The following is a 27852-nucleotide window of genomic DNA, read 5'->3' as shown; positions in this document are numbered from 1 at the left end:
GCTAAATCCGATTACTTTTTTTTGTTTTTAAAGTCACACTTTCCCAGACTGTTCTCTTTTAACGACGCAGTCAAGAATCCAAAGATATGCATCATGTGGCGAACAAACACACTGTGTCTTTCCAATTAGGAATTTTGTGGGAAAGGGCAAAGAAGCGGGGCATCCTGAAGCCTAATGTTTAAGGCATACAGATGTTCTGTGTAGTTGTGTGTTCCAGCTGAGGACCTGTGCTATACGTCATCCCCTTTTCTCTTCCTCCCGTCTACCCAAATGATTTATCAACATTTCCTCCTGCTGTGCAGAAAGGGAAGTTCATTTGTATCCAGAGTTCTCAGGTTCTTCCTCTTTGGCATCCTATCAAAGAGTTTTTAGAAAATCACCATCATCCTAATGAAACATTTTTTCACAAGTCCCTTTAATTGCAGTTTAATTTACTCAATAATAATACACACTTTTGTCTGACACATTGTCAGAAAAACAGAAGATAAGCTTATTGCCTTACACTTTACGGTAATGATGCCTGATGATGAGTACAGTCGTACTCCAAAGACATGTTGTGATCCAAGGGAAGCCTTACAGCCTCACTAACATACACCCCTCAGGCTTCATACAGCACAGCCCTCGCAGTCTTATCAGTCTCTAAACTTTCATACGTTCTCAACTGATTGGTCTTATACTTGGTTATATAATAGCAATAATAATTTGTCTCTGTTTCTTTGAATTGCCATTGTTAATGACATGTCTTTGCAGACGAATCAGTTTGGCAGCTCTGTGGCGTGAACTTATCAGGTATCAGACAAATTGCTGATATTTGATTTCCTAATAGCAAATGAATCCATAGATGCTTGTGCAGCTAATCAGTCTACTGTGACTGATCTTTTCAACTTTGCTGAAGTCTGAAAGTCAAAAAATGAGGCGGAATCAGAAGAAGGAATTGATCGATACTGTGGAAAGCTCAAGAAATTCTTTCAAAAAGGAGGCTGTGGTTTGAAATCGCTTAAATTGCACATTGATCTAATAAATAACTGTGTGGTCCCTGCTGCATCTGATGATAAGCTTCTGTGACAGCTATGGTTAGTCATCAAACCTGTCTGGGTAATGAGACATAACATCTTGCAACAAATAATAGTTCAAGCAGGTGACAGTGAGGAATTATTGAACACATGGGAGGGAAACTGCTGCTGCCCAGTGTGTTTCTGCCCAGCTCTGTGCCTCAGTTATGATTACTGGGTCTTTAATCAAATGCTGTGTTTCTTTTTTGTCCCCCCTGAAATCTGAACAGTTGAGAACAAATGTTTGTTTTCCTAATCTGCAAAGGCTGATCTGTTTTGTCTTAACCAGTGCACAGTCAGACCTTATACAGGGAAGGCTAGTTTTATTTCTGCCCACAAGGTTTAGTGTTGTTGTGTGTGTGTGGTTGCGTGTATTGTTTGTGCACAGCGTGGGAGCTGCTTTTGGCAGCGTTTCAGCCTTTTGTTTTCCATGGAGTATAATTTCCTTTCCCAAGAGAGACCGTGTGTAAAATGTAAAACGCTCTGTGTCTTTTCTCTCTCTCTCTCTGTGTGTGTGTGTGTGTGTGTGTGTGTGTGTGTGTGTGTGTGTGTGTGTGTGTGTGTGTGTGTGTGTGTGTGTGTGTGTGTGTGTGTGTGTTAGAAATCATGGACTACATGGAGCGTCTGCAGGCACTGCGGGAGATTGTGAAAAAGTTTCCTCCCGTCAACTACCAGGTCTTCAAATACATCATCACACACCTCAACAGGTAAAAATGAAAGGCAACACACACACACACATGCACAGAGTACATTCCCTCTTGTGTGTTTCTTTATCCATGTTTTTTTTAAGTGAAATGCTTGCAGGCTTCAAAGTCAAAATGGCCGTATACCTGTGGTGACAGTGAACGCATCGCTTAAACTTGAAAAGAGCCGCTTGCAGATATCATTTTAACTTCCTTTGAGTTGAGACCACAGCTGTACTTTGTAACTGCTGCAGCGACTGAATGCTAATTATTTCTTCGCAAATGTCTACATAGTTTGCAGATACAGAATGAGTATAAATCACTCTGAAACATCAAGCAAAGTCTGATTTTGTGCCAAATATCGATCATGACTGACAGGACATGGTCGGAGATGACATCTAGTGAACGGCAGCGCTACAGTTAATGGATAAAACACAGGAGTGAAATGTTTGTCTTCTTCTCTGGTTCTGTGTTAGTTTAGTTGACATCCAGGGATCATTACTTAATTTGTTAGCTTTCACTGATAGAGCAAGCAGCCCTGTTAATGTAGAGACAGCAGCAACATTTCTTTCAGAGCTTTGAGGTTCATTGGTCGTCATGCAAGAGGATTTTTGTATTTTTAGAGCTTCTTTATGGTTTGGTGTTTGTGGGCAAGACTTAAAAAAAAAATAGAAGCCAAAACACAAGTTTCAAAGGGTCAGAGTCATATGAGAGGACCTGAACACATTTGAATTAAACAGCAGTGTTATCCTGTGAGATAAGTAAAGAGGGAAAATGTCCGACATGAAATGAAATTCTAAACAACACCCATGACTAATATAAGAGGCGGACAAGGTGACCTAACATTAAGCGAGACATGAGATGAGAGACTATTACAGCCTGTAGCTGCAACACAGGGTGATGGTGAACAGACACAGACTGCCGAGCAGCTTTAAGAGGGACGGTTTTTCTACCAGGTGCTAAAATGAAGTCACTCTGAAGCTGGGCAACGGCATGCAAATCCCAAAAATTAAGTTGGGGAGGACACAAGTTGTGATGAATTGACAGTTTCTGCGACACAGATGGTTGAAAATTAAAAAAAGAGAAAATAAAGAACATGAAATTCACACAACATGAAGCAAAAGCTGCAAATAAGACATTAAACTAGGAATGCATCGATAAGTGCAGACATTCCTCATGCTGATCGATGTCGTCACTCCATCACAGAATGTGGCTTTTATCCATGTCTCCAGCACCGTTCGCTGCACAGCACTAGTAAACCAGCAAATAATATCTTGAAGTTTAAAGGAACACTTCAGCTTAATGGAACAGCAGCTGTCAAAGTTTGAAACACACTAAGAAAGAAGTCGTTCTCTTAATAAGCACCGAGCTCCACTGACAAAAACAGTCCCTCAGAAAAGTGGGTTTTTGCATTCGATTCTGTTCACAGCTGTACATTTCTCTGCTCCTGTGCCATTCGGGGCTCCTGTCAGCTTGGGCGCACGCCTGCTGCCATTTGCTGAAGATAGCACACTGACAGTGAGCGTGTACCTCACGTAACCCCACTTCAAAGGAACCAGACTATCCCCTAAATGAGTGAAAAGCAGTGAAACGGCATAAATCATGTTAGAACGGTCTTACTAAATTTACTGAATATTGCAATAGCTCCTCACTAAGTAACTGAATACATTTAAATGTGATATAAGAGTCCCACATTGTTCCCACTTTATAGAGAATATAGCGAGGTATGTGTTAATATCATGGAGTGCTAAAATCCCAATGCATGGTTTTTGGTTCGTTTGCACACAGTAACCAAGCAGAGTATGACAACTTTAAGACAAACCGTTCTGCTTTTCCTTCTTTCCCGTCATCTATATGCTGTTTCAAACAAGCTCCACCCACTTATTGTTTAAACTTTCTGTTTATGAGCAGCAGACAGTCGGAAGGAAGTTGGCTATTTAATTAATAAGGATTATTTTGAACTGTGAGTCCACGAATAAAAATATGGAGCCTGAAATGAACATCACGAGTCCACTTTAACTGACAAACCTTTATCTGCTTTCTTATGTTTTTAGCAGTTAAAGAATAAATAAAAAGTCAAGGTATTTTTCATTTCCTTACGTGCTGTCACCTTAGACCACCTGTTTTCTGGAGCTGTTGTTTCCAGTGTTGATTTAACTTTGAACCTTTTTATTTCCCCGCAGAGTGAGCCAGCATAGCAAAACAACCCTGATGACAGCCGACAATCTGTCCATCTGCTTCTGGCCCACGCTCATGCGGCCCGACTTCGAGAACAAGGACACGCTGTCGACCACCAAGCTGAACCAGGCCGTCATCGAGTCCTTCATTGTACAGAGCGACTACTTCTTCCACGGCGGCGAGGTGGCCGAGAGCTCCAGCAGCGAAGGGACACCGCCCCCGCACTGCCACAACATGGTGGAGGCCCTGCTGCCGCTGCAGCTGCCGCCCCCCCTGCAGCCACAGCAGATCCAGCACACCCTGCCCCCTGACCCGCTCATATAAGAGCCAGAGGAGCATGCTGGGAAGTGAAGTGGAGGGTGGTTGTTTGCCCGCGCTGCCAGCCGCTTACGGCCGACAATTGCAGGTCATCCTCTGCTCTACAAATAGCTGGCGGGCTCATAAAAATGGAAAATAAAACAACCTGGTTGCTGATTTTCGGGGGATTCATCAGCTGCTGTTTGTCATCGACTTGGAGGTGAATGAGCTTTGGGGGTTTAGAGGCGCATCGACCATTTGTTGGATCAAACCTAATCTGTGAGACCTGCTCATCCTGTGAGGAAAATCCTGGATTAGAGAATTACAATCGCACGTCACCTTTTGGAACTAATTTTTGTATCTGACTGCCCCCCTTCATGATACAGAAGCTGAAAACCGCGAATGAACCGCTTTGATTTGGCACATAGTGACAACACTAATCGTTCCACAGGGTCAGACACAGACTCTTGGGATCCCAGGACACACTCCTACCTTTAACCCAGACGGAATAGCACATTGGGGGCCAGAAGTCCCTATTAAGCACCGCCCTCCTCATCCCCGCTCCGAGATAAGAGAAAAGGGAAGTTGAATCCCTGCGACTGCAACTCAAATGTGAAATTATCTGATACGGACTGATTGGCGGACTCATTAGCTGACTTGACCGGCTACCTGACTAACACACATGCTGACTGTGAGGATTTCAGTCTTCCTGCAGGTTTCAGCACAGGAAAACATTTCTTCTTCTTTTGTTTGACCTTTGTTCATAAGAAGGAAGGAGGGATCAACAAGACACTAAAGGTCAAACACACTCATGGGCGCGAGATGAAGTCAAAGCCTTGTAGAAGAGCTTTTCAGTTTCGGTGAGGTGGCAGATGGGTGCGCTCTCACTTTTAAATCCTAAATGACAAAAAAAAGAGAGAAAAAAAACAAAGAACCCCCTTCCCGCTACATGAACTTTGACCCTCGTCAAGGACAGCACATGCACGATTTGTGTCAAAAGTCCACATGCCAATTTCATGTCTGTTTGCTTAGCTCTTTTTTTCTTTCCATTCTTTTCATTTTTTTTAAAACAAAAATATTTTTTGTAACGTCAGATATCGACCCAGCTTGTGTGTTTGTGTGTGATGATGCTGATGATGTGTGTGATGGTGTATCTGTGTGAACTGACCTGTGGTTTGTATCGCAGCCACTTTGTACCTTCCCATCATGGGGAAGGAGGGGATTCAGAAGGGAAAAAGGAACGGAGAATGTGGACTTTTGGATTTGTGATGCTCCATGTGAGCGAGTCGTCACACTAACTGTTCCTGAGTGTCTCCATAGAGCCTCGAACTGTTAATGCACCGCCTCTCAATCGGAAGGGACGGCAACCCCTCGACGATGGCACATGAATAAGGAAACCACTACGTTGCGATGCATTCTGGACCTGTTTGGTTCAAGGAGGCGTCTTCCATGTTGGGCTTACTTCCTAGAGGATGCTTTACATCTTTTCATTTCCATTTTTTTTTCATTCTCCCGTTTCTGTTGGTTTGTTGAAATCAAAAGTTTGCATGTCTCTGTTTTTGCCACTTAGTGAAAAAAAAAGAGCTTTAACGTTAAAAAAAAAGAAGAAAGAAATGAAACTAAATGAGCTCCTGTTCAGATTTGCATTGTTTTATCTGAATCTCTTTGGGTTAACGGGAACGTTTCAGAAAACATTTTCGGGGTTTTTTTGGCATTTGTTCTTTTTCCGCCGTGCAAGAAATCAACACTTAATATCATATTTTTGGTTATATAGTTTTCCCTAAATAGAGGAAAGAAGTATATATAAGTATATATAAATATATAAAAAAAATATCAGCAGCAGAAGTTGCTGATTTAGTGAACTACCACGGGGTACTGGACTATAATCTGTCAGAAGCTATAATCATATTTCTTTGTGGTTTGGGTGGTGTGTGAGTGTGAATGAGAGAGTGAGCGTGTGTGTTTACACAGGGGATGGGAGTGGGTTTGATAACAGATGGTTAGTTTTGAACTCCTCTTTGACCTGTCCAACACACACACAAATAAAAATCTCATTGCTTTCTTCGTCTGCGGCACACTGAGGGAGACGGAGGCACATAAATGAAGCCTCTCGTGCTGAACATAAAGCCCCGTAGAGGATATCTAACTCCTTATTTCTGGTCTTCTGTCCATCTGGATCCAAGTTCTCCTGTCTGCTGTGTAATAATCATTTTTAAGCTTTTCCATGAGCTGAAACGTACAAGTTGGTAACAATTTGGAATAAAATTCTCATGAAGCGAACAATTACATTTTAAAGGTATATATTGCACTTTTTGTAATTAAAATATGCCAATAAAATAATGCTATATACTACATAATAGTTACAGTATTTAATAAATAACTATTTTTGTAGTCGGGGGGACTAAATCTGAATGCATCCATTACTGTTGATGTGTTAGAAACAATAAAGAAAATAGCCACACTTTTAATCTGCACATGCCAGCAAAAGTCAGAAATATATGTGTGCAGGTCATTTCAATTTTTATAGAATATAGTTGTGTCTTATAAACAGTAAGTGAATATTAATTTGGTTTATTTGGAAATTTAATTGGCACCAAAAACAACATCTTTCCAGGTCGTGTCCTAAATCAGCCCCTAAAATGCTTCTGTATTCTGTAATTATAAAGTCTATATTAATGGTACTCTCAATTAGTTTATGTATTTATACGAAATAATATGTAAATATTTGTTTTGAGTGTGTTTAAAAAGCTAGCCAGATGTGTTATTTGTGGTCGCTGTCTGTGAGGATGACAGATACAGGTTCAAGGCAGGTTAAACTTCCTGCTAATGGTGCAGCACGTGGATTCAGATGGACAGAAACACATTTTAGGCAGCAGAAATGACCTCGGTTTAAAAGCAGCAGCCAAAAACTGTCAGTGAGCTTGACGAGCAGACACAGAGTGAATGTCGGTGTAGGTACTGAACTGAAAATGTCTATTTTTAAAGGGTTTTACTGTGGTGAACCCGAGACTTCCACTAAAATGTCCTGCTCGCGTGCAGCTGCTGTGCTCCTCATCATTTTTAATTCACTTTAATAAACTTTTTCTCTTTTTTTCCCCTTTTTGAAGAACCTTTTAAAAAGTACTTTCATTTATAATTTAACCCACTTTTATGAACTTCCTCTCTGCACTTTCTGCTGCCTTCTCCAGCGCTACAGCCAAGCATGATCCCTCAGTGAATGTCAGCATTGAGAGACGAGTCAGTGATATAATGTAGTTTTGTCCTGTTTTGGACGCCCGTCTCCTTCTGTGTCCTCGTTGCACTCTTTTCAGACCTCATAATGGCTCACTGCTTTGTAAAGCAAGTCTTGTTATTTTTTTAGTCGGTGCTCAAAAAACTGGTCTGTTAGACATTAAAAATGTCATGTTTTTAATTGTGGACAATTATGCAATTAACAGAACCAACTTAGATGATTGGTTTCGCATATGACCTTGAGATAAAACAAGTTTTACTGAGGGGAAAGGAATGGAGCCAAACACCTGTCTAACCTCACATCACAGGTCTGATTGAGAGGGCACTTTGAAGGAGACCTGCATCTATAATGGGGCAAATATTTTCTTCTGAGATGTGAGCGATGAGGTCAAAGCTGTGCTAAAGGAAGAAAATATTCAGAGCGGAAGCCAAACCCTACTTTACAGATTTTATGATTTTGGACAGAGGAGGATTTTGAAGGGCACATTGAAGCAAGTGAATAAGTGAGGCTGGGAGAGAGTGTGAGAGTGTTTTTCCTGGGGGGCAGGGCTGAGGGAGGGTGGGGTTCAGCTGCTAGATGATATAAGACTAAGTTCGTCTGTAGTTTTCCATCAATCAATCGACTCTTCTTTTAATTTACCTTTTTTTTTCCCCAATAAGATCTGCCTTTATCCAATCACACCAGTGTACAAACCAACTGACTTTTAACATCCGCTGTATTATAGTAAATAAAAATGATTTTCAGAAATGGAAAAACTCTAAAAGATCTTTTTTTTCTTTGTTTGCTCTCCATAATGTTTCCAAATAAAGATTCTTTTTTCCAAAGTTGTCAATCTTTGTTTATATTTCTGTATATTTTTATAGTCTTATAATAAAAACCAAAACGTGACATGTAAGTGTTTTAATAAGGTTTCTTATCGTAGGAGTCGAAGCAGAAACGAAATCGGTGCTGGCATTTCCAGCACCTTTTAAATTTTTTTTTTTTTTTTTTAATAAGACAACGGCTTAAATGAAGTACAAGTAAATTAACCCTGTACTTCATAAAGTGTGTTTGTGTATTCATTTGCATTGTGACTGGTCACAACCATGCTCTTATTCTGTGATGGTGTTCTGGTGAAGGTGTTTTAAATTTGTTATTTTTGCTAATTAGCAGCGGTGCAACGTAATGACTAAATTCCTCCTCACAATTTAAGCGGTGGGTTAAATTACAAAAAAGATCTTTTACAAAAAGTAGATATTTATTCTGTAATTCCATAACAAACTGTAGCTTAGCTTCAGCATGACTTATATGTAGGAAAAAATGATAGTGAAAGAATTAGCTGATGGCAGTGATAAATGTTGAGCTTTTATCATTAATAATTGATTAAAAAAGTTCTTATGGAATATAGAAATCAAATTATTGAAGTGTAATTTGAGTAGAATACTTTTCGTATTTTTGTTAACGTTTTTTTTCCTTTCGGTCTTCATGCTAAGCTAGGCTAAACCTACACTGACCTATCTCACAGATAAATATATAAGCTTTGAATAAACCTGTCAACTACAATGAAGCTAATGCAGCTGAACTCCCTTGTTACAGTACTTGTCAGATTAGGGTTATCTATAGTAAATGTGATGTCCCTTTAAGTAAAACAAGCAATTAAACATTAAACTTGGGGTTCCCAGGTAAACCATAAACACAGCAGATGTGACAAAAGAGGCATCTGTACTCAAGATGTTCAGAAAAAAACAAACAAAGGCCTAAAGAATTGAATACAATTGTATCAGAATGGTTTAACTAACGACTAACCATTACTGGACCATCAAATAATAATAAAAATAATAGTGTGTCTGAAGGCTGAGGGCTTTGTGTACTTTATGTTTTGCTGATATATATATTTTTTTGTATATTCAGTAGAAATTTTGAATTCAGGTCCTTGACATGATGTTTTAACAGGAATATATACTAGTACTTAAGCAATTAATTATTCTCCAACCTCTTAAGCATTAGTCCAAAACCGTCCCTCCAAACAATGTTCTTATTAGGCTGCAGGGTTACCCTTATTTACTCTTAGATTATCAAACAAAATCTGAACGTTGTACTTGACAAAGTTGGAACTTTTTATGAGACATCCTGGTTTGGAATTGAGTGAAAGGAACTTTCTTGAAATCTAATGGAGTTAAAGTAAAAAGTAGCATAAAATGAAAGCACATATAAAATTGTTACAGTGCTTAAATATGCCTTTAATCATTCCTTTTTTTTTGTTTGTTTTGTTTGGTCTTCTTCATTTTTTGTTTTTTTTTTTAATTTTCCAACATCAGTGATAAAACTCATGATATTTATTAGGTCACAAAAATGAAATTCGTTTTACCGGTTACAACTCTTGCTTCCACCAACAGAATGTAAAGTGCTCCATCTGGTGGTATAAACCTTTACACATCAGCATCTTCCCTTACTGAAAACACATGCTGTTACGACCCGGCTCAAAAGCCGCAACATAAAAAAAAAAAAGGAGATGAATAACAGAGTGTGGGTGAGAAGAGGTTTCATCCTAAAATGGAAAACCAGGTTGGCTAAAATGGCTGGTGCCACCAAGGCAAAGACTAGTGCACTGCCGGAAAGCTTGCCTCGGGTATGCTTTTATCCACACCTGACTAGGTGTGGCCAATTAGCACCAGCTGAAAACACTGAGACGATTAAAAGCTGCAGAGGGACGTAACACCTCCTCCCTTAAAAGGGTTCCTCTAGGACCCTTAAATTTATTAAAAGCCCCTCTGAAGCCTTCAGTTCCTTGACCCACAAACCTGGAATAAAAGTTAAAGCTAACAGAAGCACAGTGTTCACGTTATAGTTGGCATCTCTAAGCATGGATGGGCATGAGGATTTGAAGTTGCCACACTGAACAGACAAAAAGTAACATGTGACCAACACAAAGGAGCACAACAGTCAAACCCAAAATGATTACCTGATCTGCTACAACACAAAACCAAAAGTAGCAACAAATAATCACAACCAAGTGATCTGTTGTCTCCACCACACAAACAGTCACATACAAGTGGCCCTATACCACAACAAGTTACTTTAATCCAAAAAGTTCAGTAAATCAAGCGTACTAGTGACCAACCACAAAATGGAGAGCTATGGCCACACAATGATCACATCAAGGGTGGCTCAGCACCCCACAGTGTTATTGCCATCACCTGGCCAACAACACTCACAAGTGATCCAACAAAATAGCCATATTCCCCTCAACACTAAAGGTCACAGCACAAAACACTCACCTCACAAGGATCTCATTAGCATCCATCTACACTGACATATGCACACACAGGGTGTGCACACAATGCCAACTTAAAAACAGCCTACCTGCCTCAGCTACAGACCATAATCAAGAATGGTCTCAAACCTCCTACCAAGTTTGGTGCCACTGATTTACTATGTGCAACTCCCAGCCTAAAATGCTAAAAAACAATAAAACTTTACCTGTCTAGTCTTCAGTGGTGTACCGGGCTCGAGGCACCTTTAAACGCAAACTCAAGGATAGGCAGCAGACCGGGGTACAGTCTCCCACCAAACCCTGAAGCGTACCCCCACCCAGGATAGCCACCAAACACAATAAACTAAAACAATAAAGCAAAACAACAAACAAGTGCTTCGATGGAAGGGCAGCACAGCCGCCCAGCTGAAACACACTAACTAAAGGGAGTTTGCTCAATTACAGTGAACACCATCACTCACCCACTTAAAAGCAAAACAAACTGACATTCAGTCTCCACTAAAATGTCCAAATATCCCGGACGAGCCCCCACTTATGTTACGACCCGGCTCAAAAGCCGCAACATAAAAAAAAAAGGAGATGAATAACAGAGTGTGGGTGAGAAGAGGTTTCATCCTAAAATGGAAAACCAGGTTGGCTAAAATGGCTGGTGCCACCAAGGCAAAGACTAGTGCACTGCCGGAAAGCTTGCCTCGGGTATGCTTTTATCCACACCTGACTAGGTGTGGCCAATTAGCACCAGCTGAAAACACTGAGACGATTAAAAGCTGCAGAGGGACGTAACACATGCACATAAAAAAAATCATGTAAAACCTCAATAACGATCAGCATCGTGCCTTAAATATCAGCAGCTATGCTTACTGACAAACAGAACACGACTTAATGAATTGACTTAAGTGTGTCAATTATCATGACGAATAAATTATGGATCATATTTCTTTCTTTTATACTCAGTTTAAAGTCACAGGAAATTGGATTATTTTTTGTCATTAAAAATAAAATTATATCAGTTGTTCCATTAATTCATTACATCAATGTTGAGTGCTTGATTTGCTGCAGCTATTAATCATATGATTAATACTGACTTATAATAATTAGTGTTACAATAAGGGCAAAAAAAAAAAACGTTACTTCAGAGGCACTTTGGTTATGCCTAATAAATCATGATTAGCATAACATTTAAATATAAGGCAGTTTATTTGCCATACTATTAACCACTAAGCTTATTTAGATCTTTTTTTTAACGTTATGTCAGCATGAATCCACCCACAACCCCATCGCGTCTCTCTATAGGAGGCCCTCTGGTGGCCGCGGGATGTTCTGCAAGTGCTAGGGTCGCTTATTAGCTTCATATATAAACTAGCTTAAAGGCTCTGTAAATTATCTATATATGATTTTTTTAATATACATTTTTGTAAGCATAGCGAAGATACAAGTTTCCAGCACTTTACATTTAATTTCTGTTCAAGAAAAAAGACGAAGAAGAGGAAGAAGAAACAGCCACTTGACCAACATCTGAAGTAAATGTAAACATTTTGAATGCAAGTGTCAGAGGCTAGTAATAGTGGACACACACGAGCAGTTCATGTAAGATTTTTGTAGTTAATATTGTTCCCTTTGGAAGTTTCTTCATACACACAGGAGTTTGTTTGTTGATTTCTAGCAGTAAACGAACAGGTGAATTAAGAGAAAAAACTGCACATGCAGCCACTGAAAGAAATGAAATGCGCCGTGAATAACTGATGTAAAGCGGCCTTTTGTCTCCAGTTTCCTACCTGAACTTACCTTCTTGGCAGCAGATGGTGCTGTGGTGTCAAAGACGGCAGACAAAGTCTGTTGTTGTCTGTTTGGGCATTTTAAATCACACAATTTCCCAGATGTTAGTGCTTGGTGGATCAAACTCTGACAGTGCTTTTCTGTGTTCATGTTTCCATCAGTTTTAGTTGATGGAATCACCAAAATAGAATCAACCACCCCCCGTGGTTTGGAGCTGAGATGCAAGTAGCTACAGCCATCTGTAAAACACAGTAGCACTGTTTCCTGTTTCTGTAGAAGATTACTTTCAGATCCTGTTCATCTGCTGTAAATCATTTTCTAGAACGGCTACTTCTTCTTTTGTCCTCTGCTTGTTCAGTCTCTTCAAAACATTGTACACCATGACAAGACATGCCACGTTTTTGGCAGATTAATCTTTGGGAATCACCCTGGTGGTGCAAAAACATTATGCCTGTCAAACAAACAATTATCTAAAAATAGTCAGGTGCAAGAACGAGACTGACAATGAGTGAAAAAGCAGCCAGTGTCCAAAGACAAACTTTAAAAGACCTTCAGTAGCCTGGATAACTGCTGACAAGAAAATCTGGCTTTTTGGAAGAAAAATATAAAAAAATACTGTGTTTTGCACAGTATAGTGATTTCCTTACAGCAATCGGTAAAAAGTATTTGTCAGCAGATGTAGTGGCTCTCTTTCCATCCTGGAGTTAACAAAAAATTGCACTATTGATTTTGAAAAAAATGTATTTATTTGAGGTTTTTCAACGTGTTTGTTACTATCTGGTGAATTATTTTTGTGATTTTCTTGCATGATATGCTTAGTATTGCAGTAATATATATTGCGAATATACTTTGCGATTTTTTAACCAATTTTTCTGCTTCAAGTTATGTCCGCAAAGTTAAACTTTGTAATCTTTTGTTTCATCCGATAAGATAAACGGATCTTATCGGATCACTTGAACCTGCAAAAAATGTTGTAATAAGATGGCGTTAGTCTGTCATCGGTCCTAGTCAGACTGATGGCAACATCATATCAACACCTGCATTTATAAATGACACAGCAATTATTTGCAAACCTTCAACAATCTCTGAGTGATTGCAGTCGGTCCAGATCAGACTGTAACTGTTTGCAGAAAGGCTAACTCTGATTAGGAGAGTGTGCAACATCCTCAAGCTCATTTAGTCCCCCAAGTTGCAATAGGTGACAGAATGTGATCAAAATTTCAGTCACCATGTAGCCACCAATTTTCTGTAAATGCAGTGACATTGCTGTCCTCATTTCCCTCGTCTGACTGAGCCATTAGCTTGCTCTGAAAAAGGAGGTAGCTGGTTGGTTGGTTGTTTTTTTGGTTGAGCCAATTAAATGTAAATTTCCTCAGCTAAAATTACCTCAGGATGGTGGTGCATGAGATGAGCCCTCTTGTCCATAGTATTCCCAGAATACTTATGTTTGTTTTAAAAAATATTGATATACGGTGCCTGTTTCAATACATTATCACCCACCAATAACTGTTACTAGTGGTTTATATGTTGTATAAATGCTTACATTTAGGATTTGAATGCAGTTTAAAAGAGTCTAATGCAAAGACTACAACCTAAAGAAACACACAAAATACACACAATTTAAGCTTGTTGCTGCATGTTGGCAGTATTATCAGACAATGAAACTACACCTCTTCTTCAAACTTGTGCTTTGAGCTGCTATTATGCATATGCAGTAATGTACTGTGTATTAACCAGGCATTTAGTTAATACACACACACACACACACACACACACACACACACACACACACACACACACACACACACACAGCCCCTTTTATCTCTCACTCCATGTAAATATACTTTCTATCTATTTCCCTATGTGTTTAAAATTGTAATGCATTTCTTGAAATAACTTTTAATATATAAAAATTTATGTGAGACTTTTTCTTTTTCTTATTAAATTTCATAATTTATTTATTTATTTATACTTTATTTATCCCCAAAGTTGGGACATGTTTATGTTACAGAGCTTTTGCTTTGTGAGAAACCTGTGTAACATAGAATTTGGTGTTAGGGAATGTGCTGTACTGTGCTGGCTTCCCTCATCTTCCTCTGCACTTCCAGGATTGTCCAGTGAGGGGCGTTGAGGACTTCCTGTGCTCCCTATGTGTCCTCTGGCATCAGAGGAAAAAAAGAAAAGAGAGAGAGCAGCTGCTTCTCACAACCCAGCCTTTGCGCTGTCATCCTCCCCCCTCCTTTCTCTTCTCCCTCAGGAAGGGGAGCACCACACCCTGTCAGCCAATCAGAACTCAGCTCCACCCTCTCCATCACATCATCTCAGTTTCCAAGGTAACAGGGCGACCCCTCTCTCTCTCTCTTTCACTCCCTCTCTGTTTCCAAACTGAAAGGTGCCGCATCATCATCATCATCCCTCCCATCCGTCCTTTCACCCCACCGTCCCATACTGAGCTGGTGGCTAGTTTAGCTTTAGCCTCTCCTGTGTTAGCATCATCTCTGTCTCTCGCTCGCTCGCTCTCTTTCTGCAGTGGGATTGCCACAACATCAACGGCACCTCCCTTCTCCTCACTCTGCATCCTCTAACGGAAAAGCAGAGAAGGAAGAAATGAGATGGACTAAAGGATGAACAGAGATGTGGTATGTACTGCTAAACCTGCTCTCTGTTGCTCTGAGTACCCTTTCTTCTGTTTTGACTACATGAAAGGGTGTGTGTGTGTGTGTCACTGTAATCCTTCCTGGAATGCTGATTTAATAAGTTGTGTGACGCTCTCGCACCCAAACTGATGCAAATGAAAGAAAGAGAGAGAAAAGGAAATGGATAGAGGGAGACAGAAGCAGAGGGAGGTGACTCCCAATCTCTGCCTCTCTCTCTCTATCTTAGCTTTTGTTATGGAGGCCTGTTCTGCAGAAGCTCGCTCTGCCTGCTGCATACAGAAAGAGGGCAACACCTCTCCTTTCTGTTCCCAGTCTGCTCCCCTGCTTCTCTTACTGCTCTCTTTCACCTCATATCAAAATCTGGTTTGCTACCTTGGCAGTTTTAGGACCTGGTGCCTGCTTTTGATGTTTTTGAACACTCAGAATGTTTTTAGGTTCTTAATGCAAAATGGGGCTCAAACAAAGTTCTCATTCACTTCCACTTAACCCAGTCTAACAAACAAATGTAAGCATAGTCGGGTTTCCTGTCTCCTGTTTGGTCTGTCTCCCTGTGCTGTGTTTGAAAATGAAGAGTTCATTATTCACATGTTTGATCACTATAGTTTGCACAGTATCTCATTGCAAGACAGCAAAGTGCTGTGCATACAAAAGGCTTTAATTCCTGCAACAGAAATGTAACATTGTCCTTTTCAGGGGAAGAATACAGGACAGTTTTTTTGCTGAAAGGAGCATAATGTAAGCAGATTTGTAGTACTGACAGTTTCTCAAAGTGATGGAAGTACAGTGCTTTAAAAAAGTGTTTGTCTCCTTCCTGATGACGGATCAAAAAAACTTCAGACAACCTTTAGTTTTAAAATGTTGATTTTATTTATTAAGGGAAAAAGTAATTGCTCCCTTTGTTAAATCAAGGGATGGATTAAGTGTGATTAACCACATTTGTTTTGGAAAGCTGAGGTTAATAATCAGTAGCCACACCCAGGCCTGATTACTGCCATACCTGTTTAATAAATTATCTCATAAAGCATCATTCCACGATCTAAAGAAACTCAACAGCAGATTAGAAACAAAGTCACTGACACCTGTCAGTCTGGAAAGGGTTACAGAGAACCCAGCGAGAGCCATTATTCACAAATGGAGAACTTTTTCTAAGAGCGTCTCAACATATCACCGAGGAGGTCATAGAAGAATCCAGAACAACATCTAAAGAACTGCAGACCTCACTTGTCTTAGTTATGGTCAGCAGTCATGATCCAACAGGAAAAACGATACTGAGCCAAATGATATCCACTGCCAACCAAAGCCAACACAGTCTCAAAGGCTGGTCCCACATTTGCCAAAAAACATCTTGATGATCCCCAAGACTTTTGGAAAATATTGGCGAGAAAAGAAAAGTTGAACTGTTTGGAAAGTTCGAGTCCCGTTACATCTGGCTTATAACTTATAAAGCATTTCATCAAAAGAAGATCATACTCACAGTCAGGCATGGTGGTGGTAGTGTGATAGTGTGAGGCTGCTTTGCTTCTTCACGACCTGGTTAATGTGTCGTAATTCAGGGAATCATCAATCTTCTCACTAAAACATCAAGTCCTTACTACATGCTTGGAAGCCCAAGGACACTTGGTTTATGTAGCAGCACACTGAGCTGAAACACTCAAGCAAGGCCTCCTCTGAATGGCTCAAAGTGTAATGTTTTGGAGTGGCTTAATCAAAATCTAGACTTAAATCTGGTTGAGATGCAGATAGGTGATAGGTGTGCATTGCTTTTTTCCCCTTAATAAATTCACTCATGATTTAAAATATGCTCTTTGCATTTATCCAATTTATCTTTGTCTATTATTACATTTATTTTTCATCCTATGAAACGTTTAAGTGTGACAAATATGCAATAAATAAGAAACCAGGAAGGACGACAATACTTTTTTACAGCATAGTTTTATAGAAATTGTTGGATGCAAAACAAAAAGTGTGCATTTCTTCTTTTTCTTTCTTCTGCTATCAGTTTAACTTGATAGGAGGGACATATCTTCACATTAACCAAATATATAGTGTTTATTTGGAGCATTTATTCGCCATTAGTTACAGCACAGGGTGAATTCCAGTCCTGTGCTTAGAGTTTAGATTTCAAACATTATTTTCCTTGTATTCAGAATTTATTGTGGATTCTCTGATGAACAGGGTTCAGATAGATATCCCATATTGGTCTATATTCTGACAAAGAGTGTTGTTCTTTTCCATTTTTCCTCACATCAGTTCAGTTATCCTTAATTGCGTCTGCTTTTTTGTCGTTTTTTAACTGTGTTTAAGTCTGAAGTTGTTGTAGTTGTAGACGCAGACCGTAGACCGTACGATTTCCCGTGTGCCCGTCATTAGCATTGTTTCCTATTGGTTAGCTGTATAGTGTTCGTGGTCAGTACAATCCAGATCACTGCCTTTGTTTTCCACTCCACAGGATATGATGTAACTATCGCTTGAGCTGTAAAACTGGACTGAGAGAGAGAAACAGAGATGCACAGAAGCATAGACATCAGAAGAAAGGTGATGGAGGGTGAAGTGGGTGTAGGTCGCTCTTGTTAAAGATGGTTTATAGGATTAACTCCAGGCTTAAACAAAGAAGAGAGGGAAGAGAAGAAATATGACTCCTTTGCTTTCTTAAGGACTAATCCTGAACTAGCTTTAATCTTATGGGGTGATGATGACACTCAGAAACAGTAACCTTAAGAGTTTATGTTGGTCACATAGTGACTTAGAGCTGGGTAGAAAGCAAAAGTCTCATTATCATGTTAAACTGGCCTCTAATAATAAGTTTAAACCCGATAATGTCTTTTTACTACAGGTCAGGTTAAGTACTGGGACTTAATTTAAATGAAAACAAATGAATATCACTAGTAGATGCAAAGAAAGAGGACAGTTTTATCTTGGTGCAGTGAGGTTTTCAGCCTCCGTGTGACTTTGATAATAGCAGTAAGACTCTGATTGTCACTGGAGACATGTTTTATTTTTCACAAACAGCATTAGGCACATTAGAAATACACTGTGGACCAGGTTTGCTTTACCAGTGTTGATAACCAAGATGGATGGAACTGGATTCCTCATTTGGCACATATTGAATTTGCAGAAATGTTCTATGCAAAAGAAGAGCACTTATAGGAACAGATAGAATCGCTGTTTGCACAGTTTTGCTCTGTTTGCTTTGAAGTGCTGCACTTTAGATATATAATGCAAGAATATCAGAGTATTGAGACTGCAACGAAGGATGTTTTTTCTAAAAGCAGGTGCTTACCAGGATAATTGACTAAAAATACAGACTTGGAGTAGTCCAAGGAGTCATCTGTGTCTGTGAACTAATGAACACATACGCAATCGAAGCAGTAAAATATAACATTGCACAACAATAATGCATAAAAACATTGATAATTCAAAGTGTTTCATTTGTGCTTCATATAAAAAGATTAAGAGGTTGTTACTCTACTGTTGTAGCACATCTCTAGCATTGCACCAATCCTGAAAAACGGTAGTTAAAAATGAAGTAGTTATCGTCACCATCTGGTCTGCTTCTTTCTCCTGGAGGTCGGCTGCTGCTGTTTCAGACAGCATCAGCTACTCTGATGAAAGCACCTCCCCCATGTTGACTTAGAAACTTGACCGGGTGTTATTTCAGCCAATTAAATAGCATGAAGGCTTGGCTTTGGACACACTAGGAAGCCTGCCGCTCTGTGTCTTACTGTGCTGGTTACGACAGGATGATTGGCATTAATGCAGGAGACTCACTCCACACATCTTTGTTAGCACCAGCTCTCAGACTCCAGACATCAAACTGCAAAGTGTGAGAGCTTTTGCTGCTGTAGACACGTGGAAATGCAGCTGAAAGTCTGCATGATGTGATTTGTTCTGTTGCTGTCTTGAGTATATATTAGATATATATATATGTGTACTTGTTTTCTAAGATGGCCATTTTCCTGTTACTTGCTGCTAAACCTGCTCCCCTAACCTTCAACACCTGGCCTCCTGCCTGCAGTTGCTCTATGGTAACACAGTCACAGTGTAGAGGTGGCTAATGAGTGGATCTTTCACCACAGAGGACCAGACTCTCCCGGGGTCACCTTTAATTAGCCAGCAGCCATCGCCTTGACCTGAATTGATTTTTGGTAAAGTTCATTTTCAAGGCATTTAACAAAACAAATCTGGACAAAGCTTTAGGGATAACATGCATAAACCTTTATAGAAGCAGTCTGCGCGTAAAGATAACTTTTCTGCATGAATGTCTGTTCAGATTTTACTTGGTTAGTCATGTACAAGGTTTCAAAGACAAATAAAGGTTAAATAATGTCATAAAGCATTTTCTTTTTAACCAACTTCATGAACCATTTTTGCAGTTTCGCCCCATTTTATCGATCAGGAATGTTTGGTTCATCTGTAGCTTTTGTGTGCCTCGCACTAATCCTGTAATAATGATGTCGTTATCAGGCTGCTATGAGGATAACAGATCTGTTGCAGAAATCCTTAACGTCTGTCAAAAGACAGCTCTTTATGACTGGCTCGGTCTGATTTATGTGAAATGCTGTTTATGATGGGTTTGTGGTGTGACATCTATTCTTGAGCAAATGGTCTTATTTACTGTATTTTGGAGCAGTTGGCACAAGACTTTATGACCATTATTACCTTATTATGAAAGATCTTTACAGACGGGTTGTGTTAGCAGGTGTGCTGCAGTTTACAGCTGCTAAAACATGTCAGAAACCAGGAGTCATTCTTTAATTGCTGATGTGGTGAACTGCATGCTGGTTGGTTTGTCAGCTCCCTTTCCTCGCAGTTTCTCTCTGCAGAGCTGATGCACTACAGCCCCAGCAGGGAGAGAACAGTAAAGATAGAGGCTGGTGAGCTGCTGGCATTACGATGATCGAGCAGGAATCCTTTTTCACTGCACTGTAATAGTTTAGTCAGATGGTCATTCCTACATGTTTTTTGCTTTGTCCTTAGGAGCACTATAGTGCTTCCTTAAAAGTGGCTCTAAGAAGGACGCTTAAACCATTCAAGCTGTGATATGGTAATAAAGCTTTATAAAAGCTCAAAGAGAAAGAGAGAGACCAGAAGGTCTCCCTGCCCTTCTTTATAACACAATAGTGCTGTGTGTGTGTCTGTGGCACACACCACCCCCACATGTTTAACTAGAACAAACCAGCCATAGTGTATGTGTGTCTGAGGTTGGAGTGGCTATCACATGATCTGGGTTAGGGTTAAGGTTTATTCTGCTTCTGTTTCCACAAAAGCAGAATGTAGGAACACTTGAATGTTGGATGTTAGCTCTGTGCTCATAGGTGAAGCAGTTCATATGTATTAATTTCAAGTGCTGTTGGTTCTGAATATAAGATGAACCCATTTATTGTACAATACCCAATTGTTTTTGAGAAAAAAATACAAATTTCCTGGAGATCAGAAATGTATGCTGAAAAAAAGCACTGTGCTACCAACACTTCCCACTTACATAAACTGCTCAACCTTGGAAACCCATGAAGCTCCTGATAAACAGTTTTTGTGCTGATGTTAATGTCAGGGGAGGAGCATTACTTCATTTATCCTCTGCCTTTTTGTGGCGTTCCAAAGACATGTTGCAGAAAGGCTGTATAATGCAGTGTTAACAATCATAGCATGGTTGAAGGGTGTTTCTTCCAATACTTCTTTATGGTTATAATTTTTATTTAGGAGCCAATGAATGCATTTGTGGATACAGTTTGGATAAACCCGTACATGAATTACCAATACAGAATTGTATTTGTAGCACAGAAACCGAAAAAGAAGGGCCTCATATAGAATGAGTTTCACCGTTTTCATTTCGCTATAAAACATCCTTACAGATGTTGAATTTATAACTTGATGTTATGTGCTCTGGATGACGAAATCAAAGGTTTTTGCAGTTTTACGCTGACAAAAATTATCCTTAAATTGTACTAATTACTCCACAAAGTGTAGAATTCCTTCCCAACTTTATTTCCAAGACACTTTTTTTTGACATTCATTTATGCTGCTAAATATCATAACTAGTTGTGAGAGGCGTTTACAGACACACAAGTGAAGAGAGTGTTCTGAGAAGGTGGAACAAGTACTATGAGGAGCAGATTGATGAATGAAAATGAGAGAGTGAGAAGAAAGGCGTGAGGGGAAAGTGAGGGCAACTATGAAGAGGATGAAGAGCGGAAAGGTGGTTGGTCTACATGACAAACCTGTATAGAGATGTCTACTAGAGGGGGCAGTGGATTTTTTTTATCCAGACTGTTTAACATGATCTTGGAGAGTGAAAGGACATCTGAGGAATGGAGAACTGTAGTGGTACTGGTTTTCAGTAACGAGGGAGCTGTAGTAACTACAGAGGGATAAACCTGATGAGACATGTAGAGAAAGTAAGAAGAGAGGTGATGATCAACAAGCAGCGGTATGACTACATGCTGAGAAAATGCACTCCAGGTGAGAGCCTTTCTTCGACAGTGTTGATGGAGAAGCATAAAGAGGGTCAGAGGAGTTCCACATTGTCTTTTTGGATCTAGAGAAGGCAAAGTGGGTACCAGAAGAGGAACTGTGGTAATACCTGGGTATGAGGAAGTTAGGAGTGGCAGAGAAGTACCAACAACGGTGGTACTATGAGGACAGTGAGACATTGGTGAGGTGTTTGAAGTTGGGTGGTGGGATTGCATTAAGGATCTACTCTGAGCCCTTTGTTTGCAGTCCTGATGCACAGGTTGGCAGATGAGGTCAGGCGGGAGTCTCCATGGTCTATGATGTTTGCACATAACATTGTTGTAGTGAGTGTGAGAGTACTGAAGTGAGGTTTGAGAGGTGGAGGTATGCTCTGGAGAAAAGAGGAATGAAAGTCAGTGAAAACAGGACAGAATGGATATAGTGTAGAAGGACATGGAGAGGGTTGGCGTGACAGTAGGGGATAATAGGTATAAGGTAAGAGGTTGCTGTGGCAACCCCTCCAAGGGGGGTCCAAATCACACGATGGATCTAAGATGACCTAGCAGCAACCTTCAGCCTCACTTAGTCTCTGTTTCAAATTCTGTTGAAAGTGCTTCTACTGTAAATAACACAGAAGCTTTTCAGATATTTTATAATGATACTGTCAAATTATTATAAGCAAAAATGGTCTGAATCACATTTAGCGTCATATTCTCTGCTTCTGCTTGTAAGTCAAGCCGCTGCTGTTGGGAGGGAACCAGTCGAATATCCTTTTAACCAAAATCTCCTCAACAAAATAATCATCTTTAATAAGACAATGTCCTTTGATTTGACCTCCCTCTTTTTCTCTGCCTGCCTTTTTACTTTGGATCAGCTCGGCCAGTTTGTAGAGAAAGCCGACTCACAGCGAAACTGTTATCAGCTCCTGCAGAGAGACGTGGAACATTTATCATCCGTGAATGTATCAGATGATTGGAAGTGTTCTTCACATTGTGTGTGAGGGTCTGATTCCTGTGTGCGTGTGTGTGTGCGTGTGCATGTGTGTGTGTAATATTATCCATAATTACTGGAGGAAAAAAAACATGGCTTGTGCCACTAATGCTTCTGTCCAGTCCCAGAAGGAAGCTGAACTGGAAAGTAAAGGGGGGAATGTATTATAATGTAATGTACAGTTAAACCAGTTCTGTGGAATTAATTTAATAAGACTTAATTACTTAATTGCATGAAGTGTGGCCTTTATAAAATATGTGGAGTGTCTTGATATTAATAGATATTATTAGTTAGTCAGTACATGGTAAACATTTTGTGACGGTGCATTAACTTAAAAATGTTAAGAGGATTCTAGCTGCTAATATTTATAGCTACAGTGAGTGTGATTTCACCTTTTAATGCATAAAGTTTTCAATGTGTTTTCAATTTTTTGTTGTAAGATGAATTTGACTAAAAGCTTTGCACACATTTGGTCTCATGAGACAAAAATCCAGACTTCCACTGGTTTGTTGTCCATGTTGCTTGGCTGGATCATTTCTCTCCGTCTTAATGGTCAGACTTAAATGGTCGCCTCCAAATCACTGATGGTGAAATGTGTTGGAATGGGACTCAAATCTGAGCTTAGTTATTTGTTAATTGTGTGTTATATGATCGGAATTGTTAAATAGAGGGGAAAAAAGCGCTTTTTATTAATTTGCAAATAAATGATTACAGTTAGGCCTACAAGTATTTGGACAGTGGCCCAATTGTGATAATTTTGTCTCTGTACACCAACACAGCAGGTTTAAATCAAACATTCAAGATGTGATTTCCAGCTTTAATTCAAAGGGTTTAACCAAAGTATTGCATTAACTGTTACAACTGTTTATATGTAAGGAAGCAGATATTGCCTGGTTGTAGATTTATTTAACGTCCCTCTGTCCTCATGAACTTAATTTAGAACAGCAGTTGAACATTTTCAGTATTCAAGGTCAGTATCACTCAATTTCAGTTACTTTTTGGGGATGGCATTTATAGCCTTTAAGTATGCCGTTTAAAATGTGCTGTAATTAATCCTTAGGCCAAACACTCAGAAGGAATGCTAAACTGCACTTTCCTTTTTAACCAGAGCTCGTCCCTCGTGTGTTTGAACCTACATGTACTATAATACTTGACAAAAACGGTTTGATGGTTTCTTCGATTTAGCCTTTGAAATGATACTTTTATGTTTTTAGGGATGTTGTAAATGTTTTGTATCAGTCTTGGTGGTGCAGGGTGGTTTTCTGCTGCTGATGCAGCCTTTCCTGCATTTCTTTGGTCAGAAACACGAGACAGAGGAGGAGGAAAGATTAATGATCAGGGACAGAAGATCTTCTTCCCCTTTCCCCTATTATGCATTATTCATAGGCAGGGCTCGAGTACCTCTGGGACACACACACACACACACACACACACACACACACACACACACACACACACACACACACACACACACACGCCCTGTAAATATCTCTGTTGCTGCAGTCTGTCTAGTGGCTGGCTTTTCTTTCCATGTGTCCACCTCTACTCCATTTATTGTAAGTTCTGGTGTCACAGCAGCACACCCTCTTACTGCATTTAACAGAAACACACAATGTTTGGTTTCGTTTGAATGATTTATGACACAGCGTCGGCGGAGAGATGAGTTCACCCTGAATGCTCTGTCTGCGAGTGTACCATGTGGTCTGGGTGGGGCCAATAGATGGAGACCTAGTTATGTCTAAAGGTGATGCAAGGAAGGGTGGATGTTACACACCAGGAGCCAATGTGAATGATAGATTTTGTTCTTCTCAAGAAACTTTACATTCCAAATACCAGAGCAAATGTTAAAAACATATAGTTGTAAAAATATGTAATAATGTGCTCTAGCATAGTGTTTTGTGTTTATGGATTTTGTTCAGTAGTTTATTTTCTTTTAAAGCGTTCTCCTTTCTTTAAATTGCTTTATCATCTTTACACAAATCAGGGTTCCCCCGGGGAGAAAACAGCTTCAGTTTAGGAACATTTGGGGAACACCCAGTCTGTGATTTCAGCTGATAAAACACCTACTGCCTTACATAAAAACCATTCCCAGCGTGGCTTTAATCCCAACTTTAATCTCACAAAAGACAGATGAAAGGGATCTCATGTGAGCACTCTCCCGTCAGACTGCAAACTGCTGATTCACAAACAGCTGTGGAACTTTGAATCATGAGACGAGCAGAGGAGATGTTTTACATCCTGAAACATTTGCATTTTGAGAAACTAAGAAGTATTTAGAAACAAGGATTGTGATATGAACACAGGACAGCAGTATAATTCTTTAAAACGAAGCTATAATTATTATTGGAATTATTTTTATTCTAGTGCAGATACAGTACACGACTAATGGTTTCTGATCTAAAACTAGCGTCTTTTTTTCATTTCATTCCTTGGAATATGATTAGGCCGATGTCTCTCCAGATCAGTTCATCCTGATGCAACAAGCTATGTTTTAGTTCCTGAGCAGTCTGAGACATTAGCTTTGTGTCAAAGGATGTTTTTCACCCCTAGATGGATGATGTTTGGTCAGTTTTCCAGGATTAGAATTAGGACTCAACTTTATTGTCATTACAGATGTATAAATACAGGGTAATGAAATACAGTTTGCATCTAATCAGAAGTGCAGGAGCAGTAAGTGCAATAGGAGCAGATTATATACAGATAAGGGTAAAAGGTGGGAATAGTTATGAACAGATTATGTACAAATAAGTTATGTATACAGATGTTTATATTGCTATACAGAGAGCAAATATATAGATGTACTATGGACAAATGTACATATGTACAGATGATCTGTATAGCATACAGATGTTCTATATTGCTATACAGATGGCCAGATATACATGTGCTACATATATACAGATGTATCAATGTGTGGTAAACAGATATACAGTGGTTTATGTAGGATGTATAATATACTACTGTGTCTTTGTATTTCTGCCCTGGATGTGCACGTGTGTAAATGGCAGATGGACTGATTCTTATATAGCGCTTTTCTACCCTCCCGGAGTACTCAAAGTGCTCTATACAACATGCCACCTTCACCCAATCACACAAGATGTATCTTCTGTGCTTTTTTAAGTGCTATGTAACTAACCCATTCACACACATTCATACTCTGATGGATGCATCGGAGAGCAACTTGGGGTTAATGTCTTGCCCAAGGATATTTGGCATGCAGACTAGGGGGAGCCAGGGATCAAACTACCAACCTTCCGATCAGTAGATGACCTCCTCTACCCCCTGAGCTACCCCAGGCTGGACATGTGTGATTCACATGTCCAGCCTATATCCGTAAGCAAATGACCTATTTAGTCTACGCTGTCTGATTAGCCTCTAACACATAGCTCTGGAGTTTCTTTAAAATAACCCTTATAATTTTTTTTTTATATGAACAAACTAACGATATATTTTAGATTGACCGTTTTAGTGAGTAACTTTCAAGAGAGGAGAATTTGGAGAAAGAATGGAGGAGATTTAGAGCAGAAACATGATGAGGAGAATGACATTGCTATTGGAGATCAGCACAAAAAATAAGGACATCTGTGTTTGGTCGATTATTCTTTTGTTGTAACAGGGCTTCTTGGCAAACTGTTGGAAAGCCTGTGTATTCCCTTTTAAATGATGCCAGATTTGTAACGAAAATGCATTTGTGGGTTGAGCAGCAGAGTTGAGTGTGTGGGTTGTGCCCATAAAAAATTGCCAAATCTTCTCTGCCAAGGCCAAACAGCTTATTCTGCTATTAAATCTTGTTTGGTGTCGTTTACTGAATTGATCTGAAGGAACAAGAAATACGGGCAATTTAAGAATATATTCATTTAACAAACAGGGACCTCAGTAATGTGGAAGAAGCATACACAGCCACAGCCTGGCACCTCCTCCCCATGCTGATCACACATTACTGTGGGATGGCATCCCATTCTTCAACTTGGTCACTCTGGCATGACGTGCACGCCTAAGCTGATACCACAAGTTTCCAGTGGGCTTGAGGTCAGAACTTCAGGCAGGTGATAAACCCAGTCTGCGGGGGCGTTGTCATCCTGGAAGACAGAGTTCAGTCCCAGACTGTGGAGATATGAAATTGCCACCGGTTGCAGAATCTCATCTCGATATCTCTCTGCTTTAAAATTGCTGCCGATGACGACAAACCTTGTTTTTCCAGTGAGGGTGATGCTGCACCGCACCATCACACTGCCTCCAACAAAAGCTGTTACACTAGCAGTGCAGCAATGGGCATAGCACGCTGCATGTCTTCTCCACACTTTGACCCTACAGTCCAACTGTAGAAGGCACAATCTGGACTCATTGTTCAACATAATGTTCCTCCACATGTTCAGGCTCCAGTGCACATGTTGCTGACATCGACTGGTCTGAGGGTGAAGGGCAGGCATGGCAGACCTCTTGGCAGCCCTGTGAGACCAAAGATTGGCTGTGTTCAGTCTGTTTCAGATCGCCTGTGTAGAGACGCGTTGGCCATACTGCTCCACAAACCTTCACTAAAAATCTGTGGAAGAGTTGTAATTGCAGATCTCGTTACAGGTGATTAGATCTGTGTTTTTTTTTAGTTGTGTGGTATCGTCCTGTCCTCATCATGACGACTATTAGCATCATTTTTGAGTCATTCTCTTTGTTCTGTATTGTTTTGTATTTGTGACCACAACATATTACTCAAACGACTGGAGAACTGGACAGGTCTTTCAGGAACTGTACTAAACTGGTTCAAAACATACGTAGAAAACAGGAAATACTTTGTATCAATAGGTAACTTCACATCTGAGCAGACAAGTATCACATGTGGAGTTCCCCAAGGTTCCATCTTGGGACCCCTTCTGTTTAACATCTACATGCTCCCACTGGCACAGATTATAAACAACAACAAAATAAACTATCACAGCTATGCAGATGACACACAAATATATATCACAATGTCACCAGGAGACCGAGGCCCTGTACAGGCTCTTGGTAAATGCATTGAGGAAATCAATGACTGGTTGTGCCACAATTTTCTCCAGCTAAACAAAAACAAAACTGAGGTAATAGTCTTTGGCGCCAAAGAAAAACGATTACAGGTCACCAGAGAACTTCAATCTATACATCTAAAAACCACAAACCAGGCGAGAAATTTGGGTGTAGTGATGGATGCAGACCTAAACTTAGAAAAACACATTAAGACAATAACAAAGTCAGCTTACTATCACCTCAAGAATATATCAAGGATAAAAGATCTGATGTCTCAACAGGACCT

At 39.9% G+C, this 27852-nt stretch overlaps 2 protein-coding genes across 2 annotated transcripts in view; both read left to right on the top strand.

The window, feature by feature from the left end:
* The window catches only part of arhgap5 (Rho GTPase activating protein 5), a 57098-nt gene extending 48824 nt beyond the window's left edge, over nt 1-8274 (top strand). Inside the window, exons 6-7 of the mRNA XM_085256470.1 lie at nt 1654-1759; nt 3919-8274. Coding sequence (XP_085112596.1) covers nt 1654-1759; nt 3919-4237 — 425 coding nt within the window. The 3' untranslated portion in view covers nt 4238-8274. The remainder of the gene's footprint in view (nt 1-1653; nt 1760-3918) is intronic.
* A 6587-nt stretch (nt 8275-14861) lies between these two features.
* Nucleotides 14862-27852, top strand: part of akap6 (A kinase (PRKA) anchor protein 6) — a 230224-nt gene continuing 217233 nt past the window's right edge. Inside the window, exon 1 of the mRNA XM_085258340.1 lies at nt 14862-15110. The gene's annotated coding sequence lies outside the window, so the exon portion shown is untranslated. The remainder of the gene's footprint in view (nt 15111-27852) is intronic.

Source organism: Mchenga conophoros, linkage group LG19, assembly GCF_057382185.1.
Source record: "Mchenga conophoros isolate Kocher_MC1m ecotype Shallow Benthic linkage group LG19, M_conophoros_male_GT1.1, whole genome shotgun sequence".
Taxonomy (NCBI): Eukaryota; Metazoa; Chordata; class Actinopteri; order Cichliformes; family Cichlidae; genus Mchenga; species Mchenga conophoros.
This window is presented reverse-complemented; position numbering and strand designations above follow the sequence as displayed.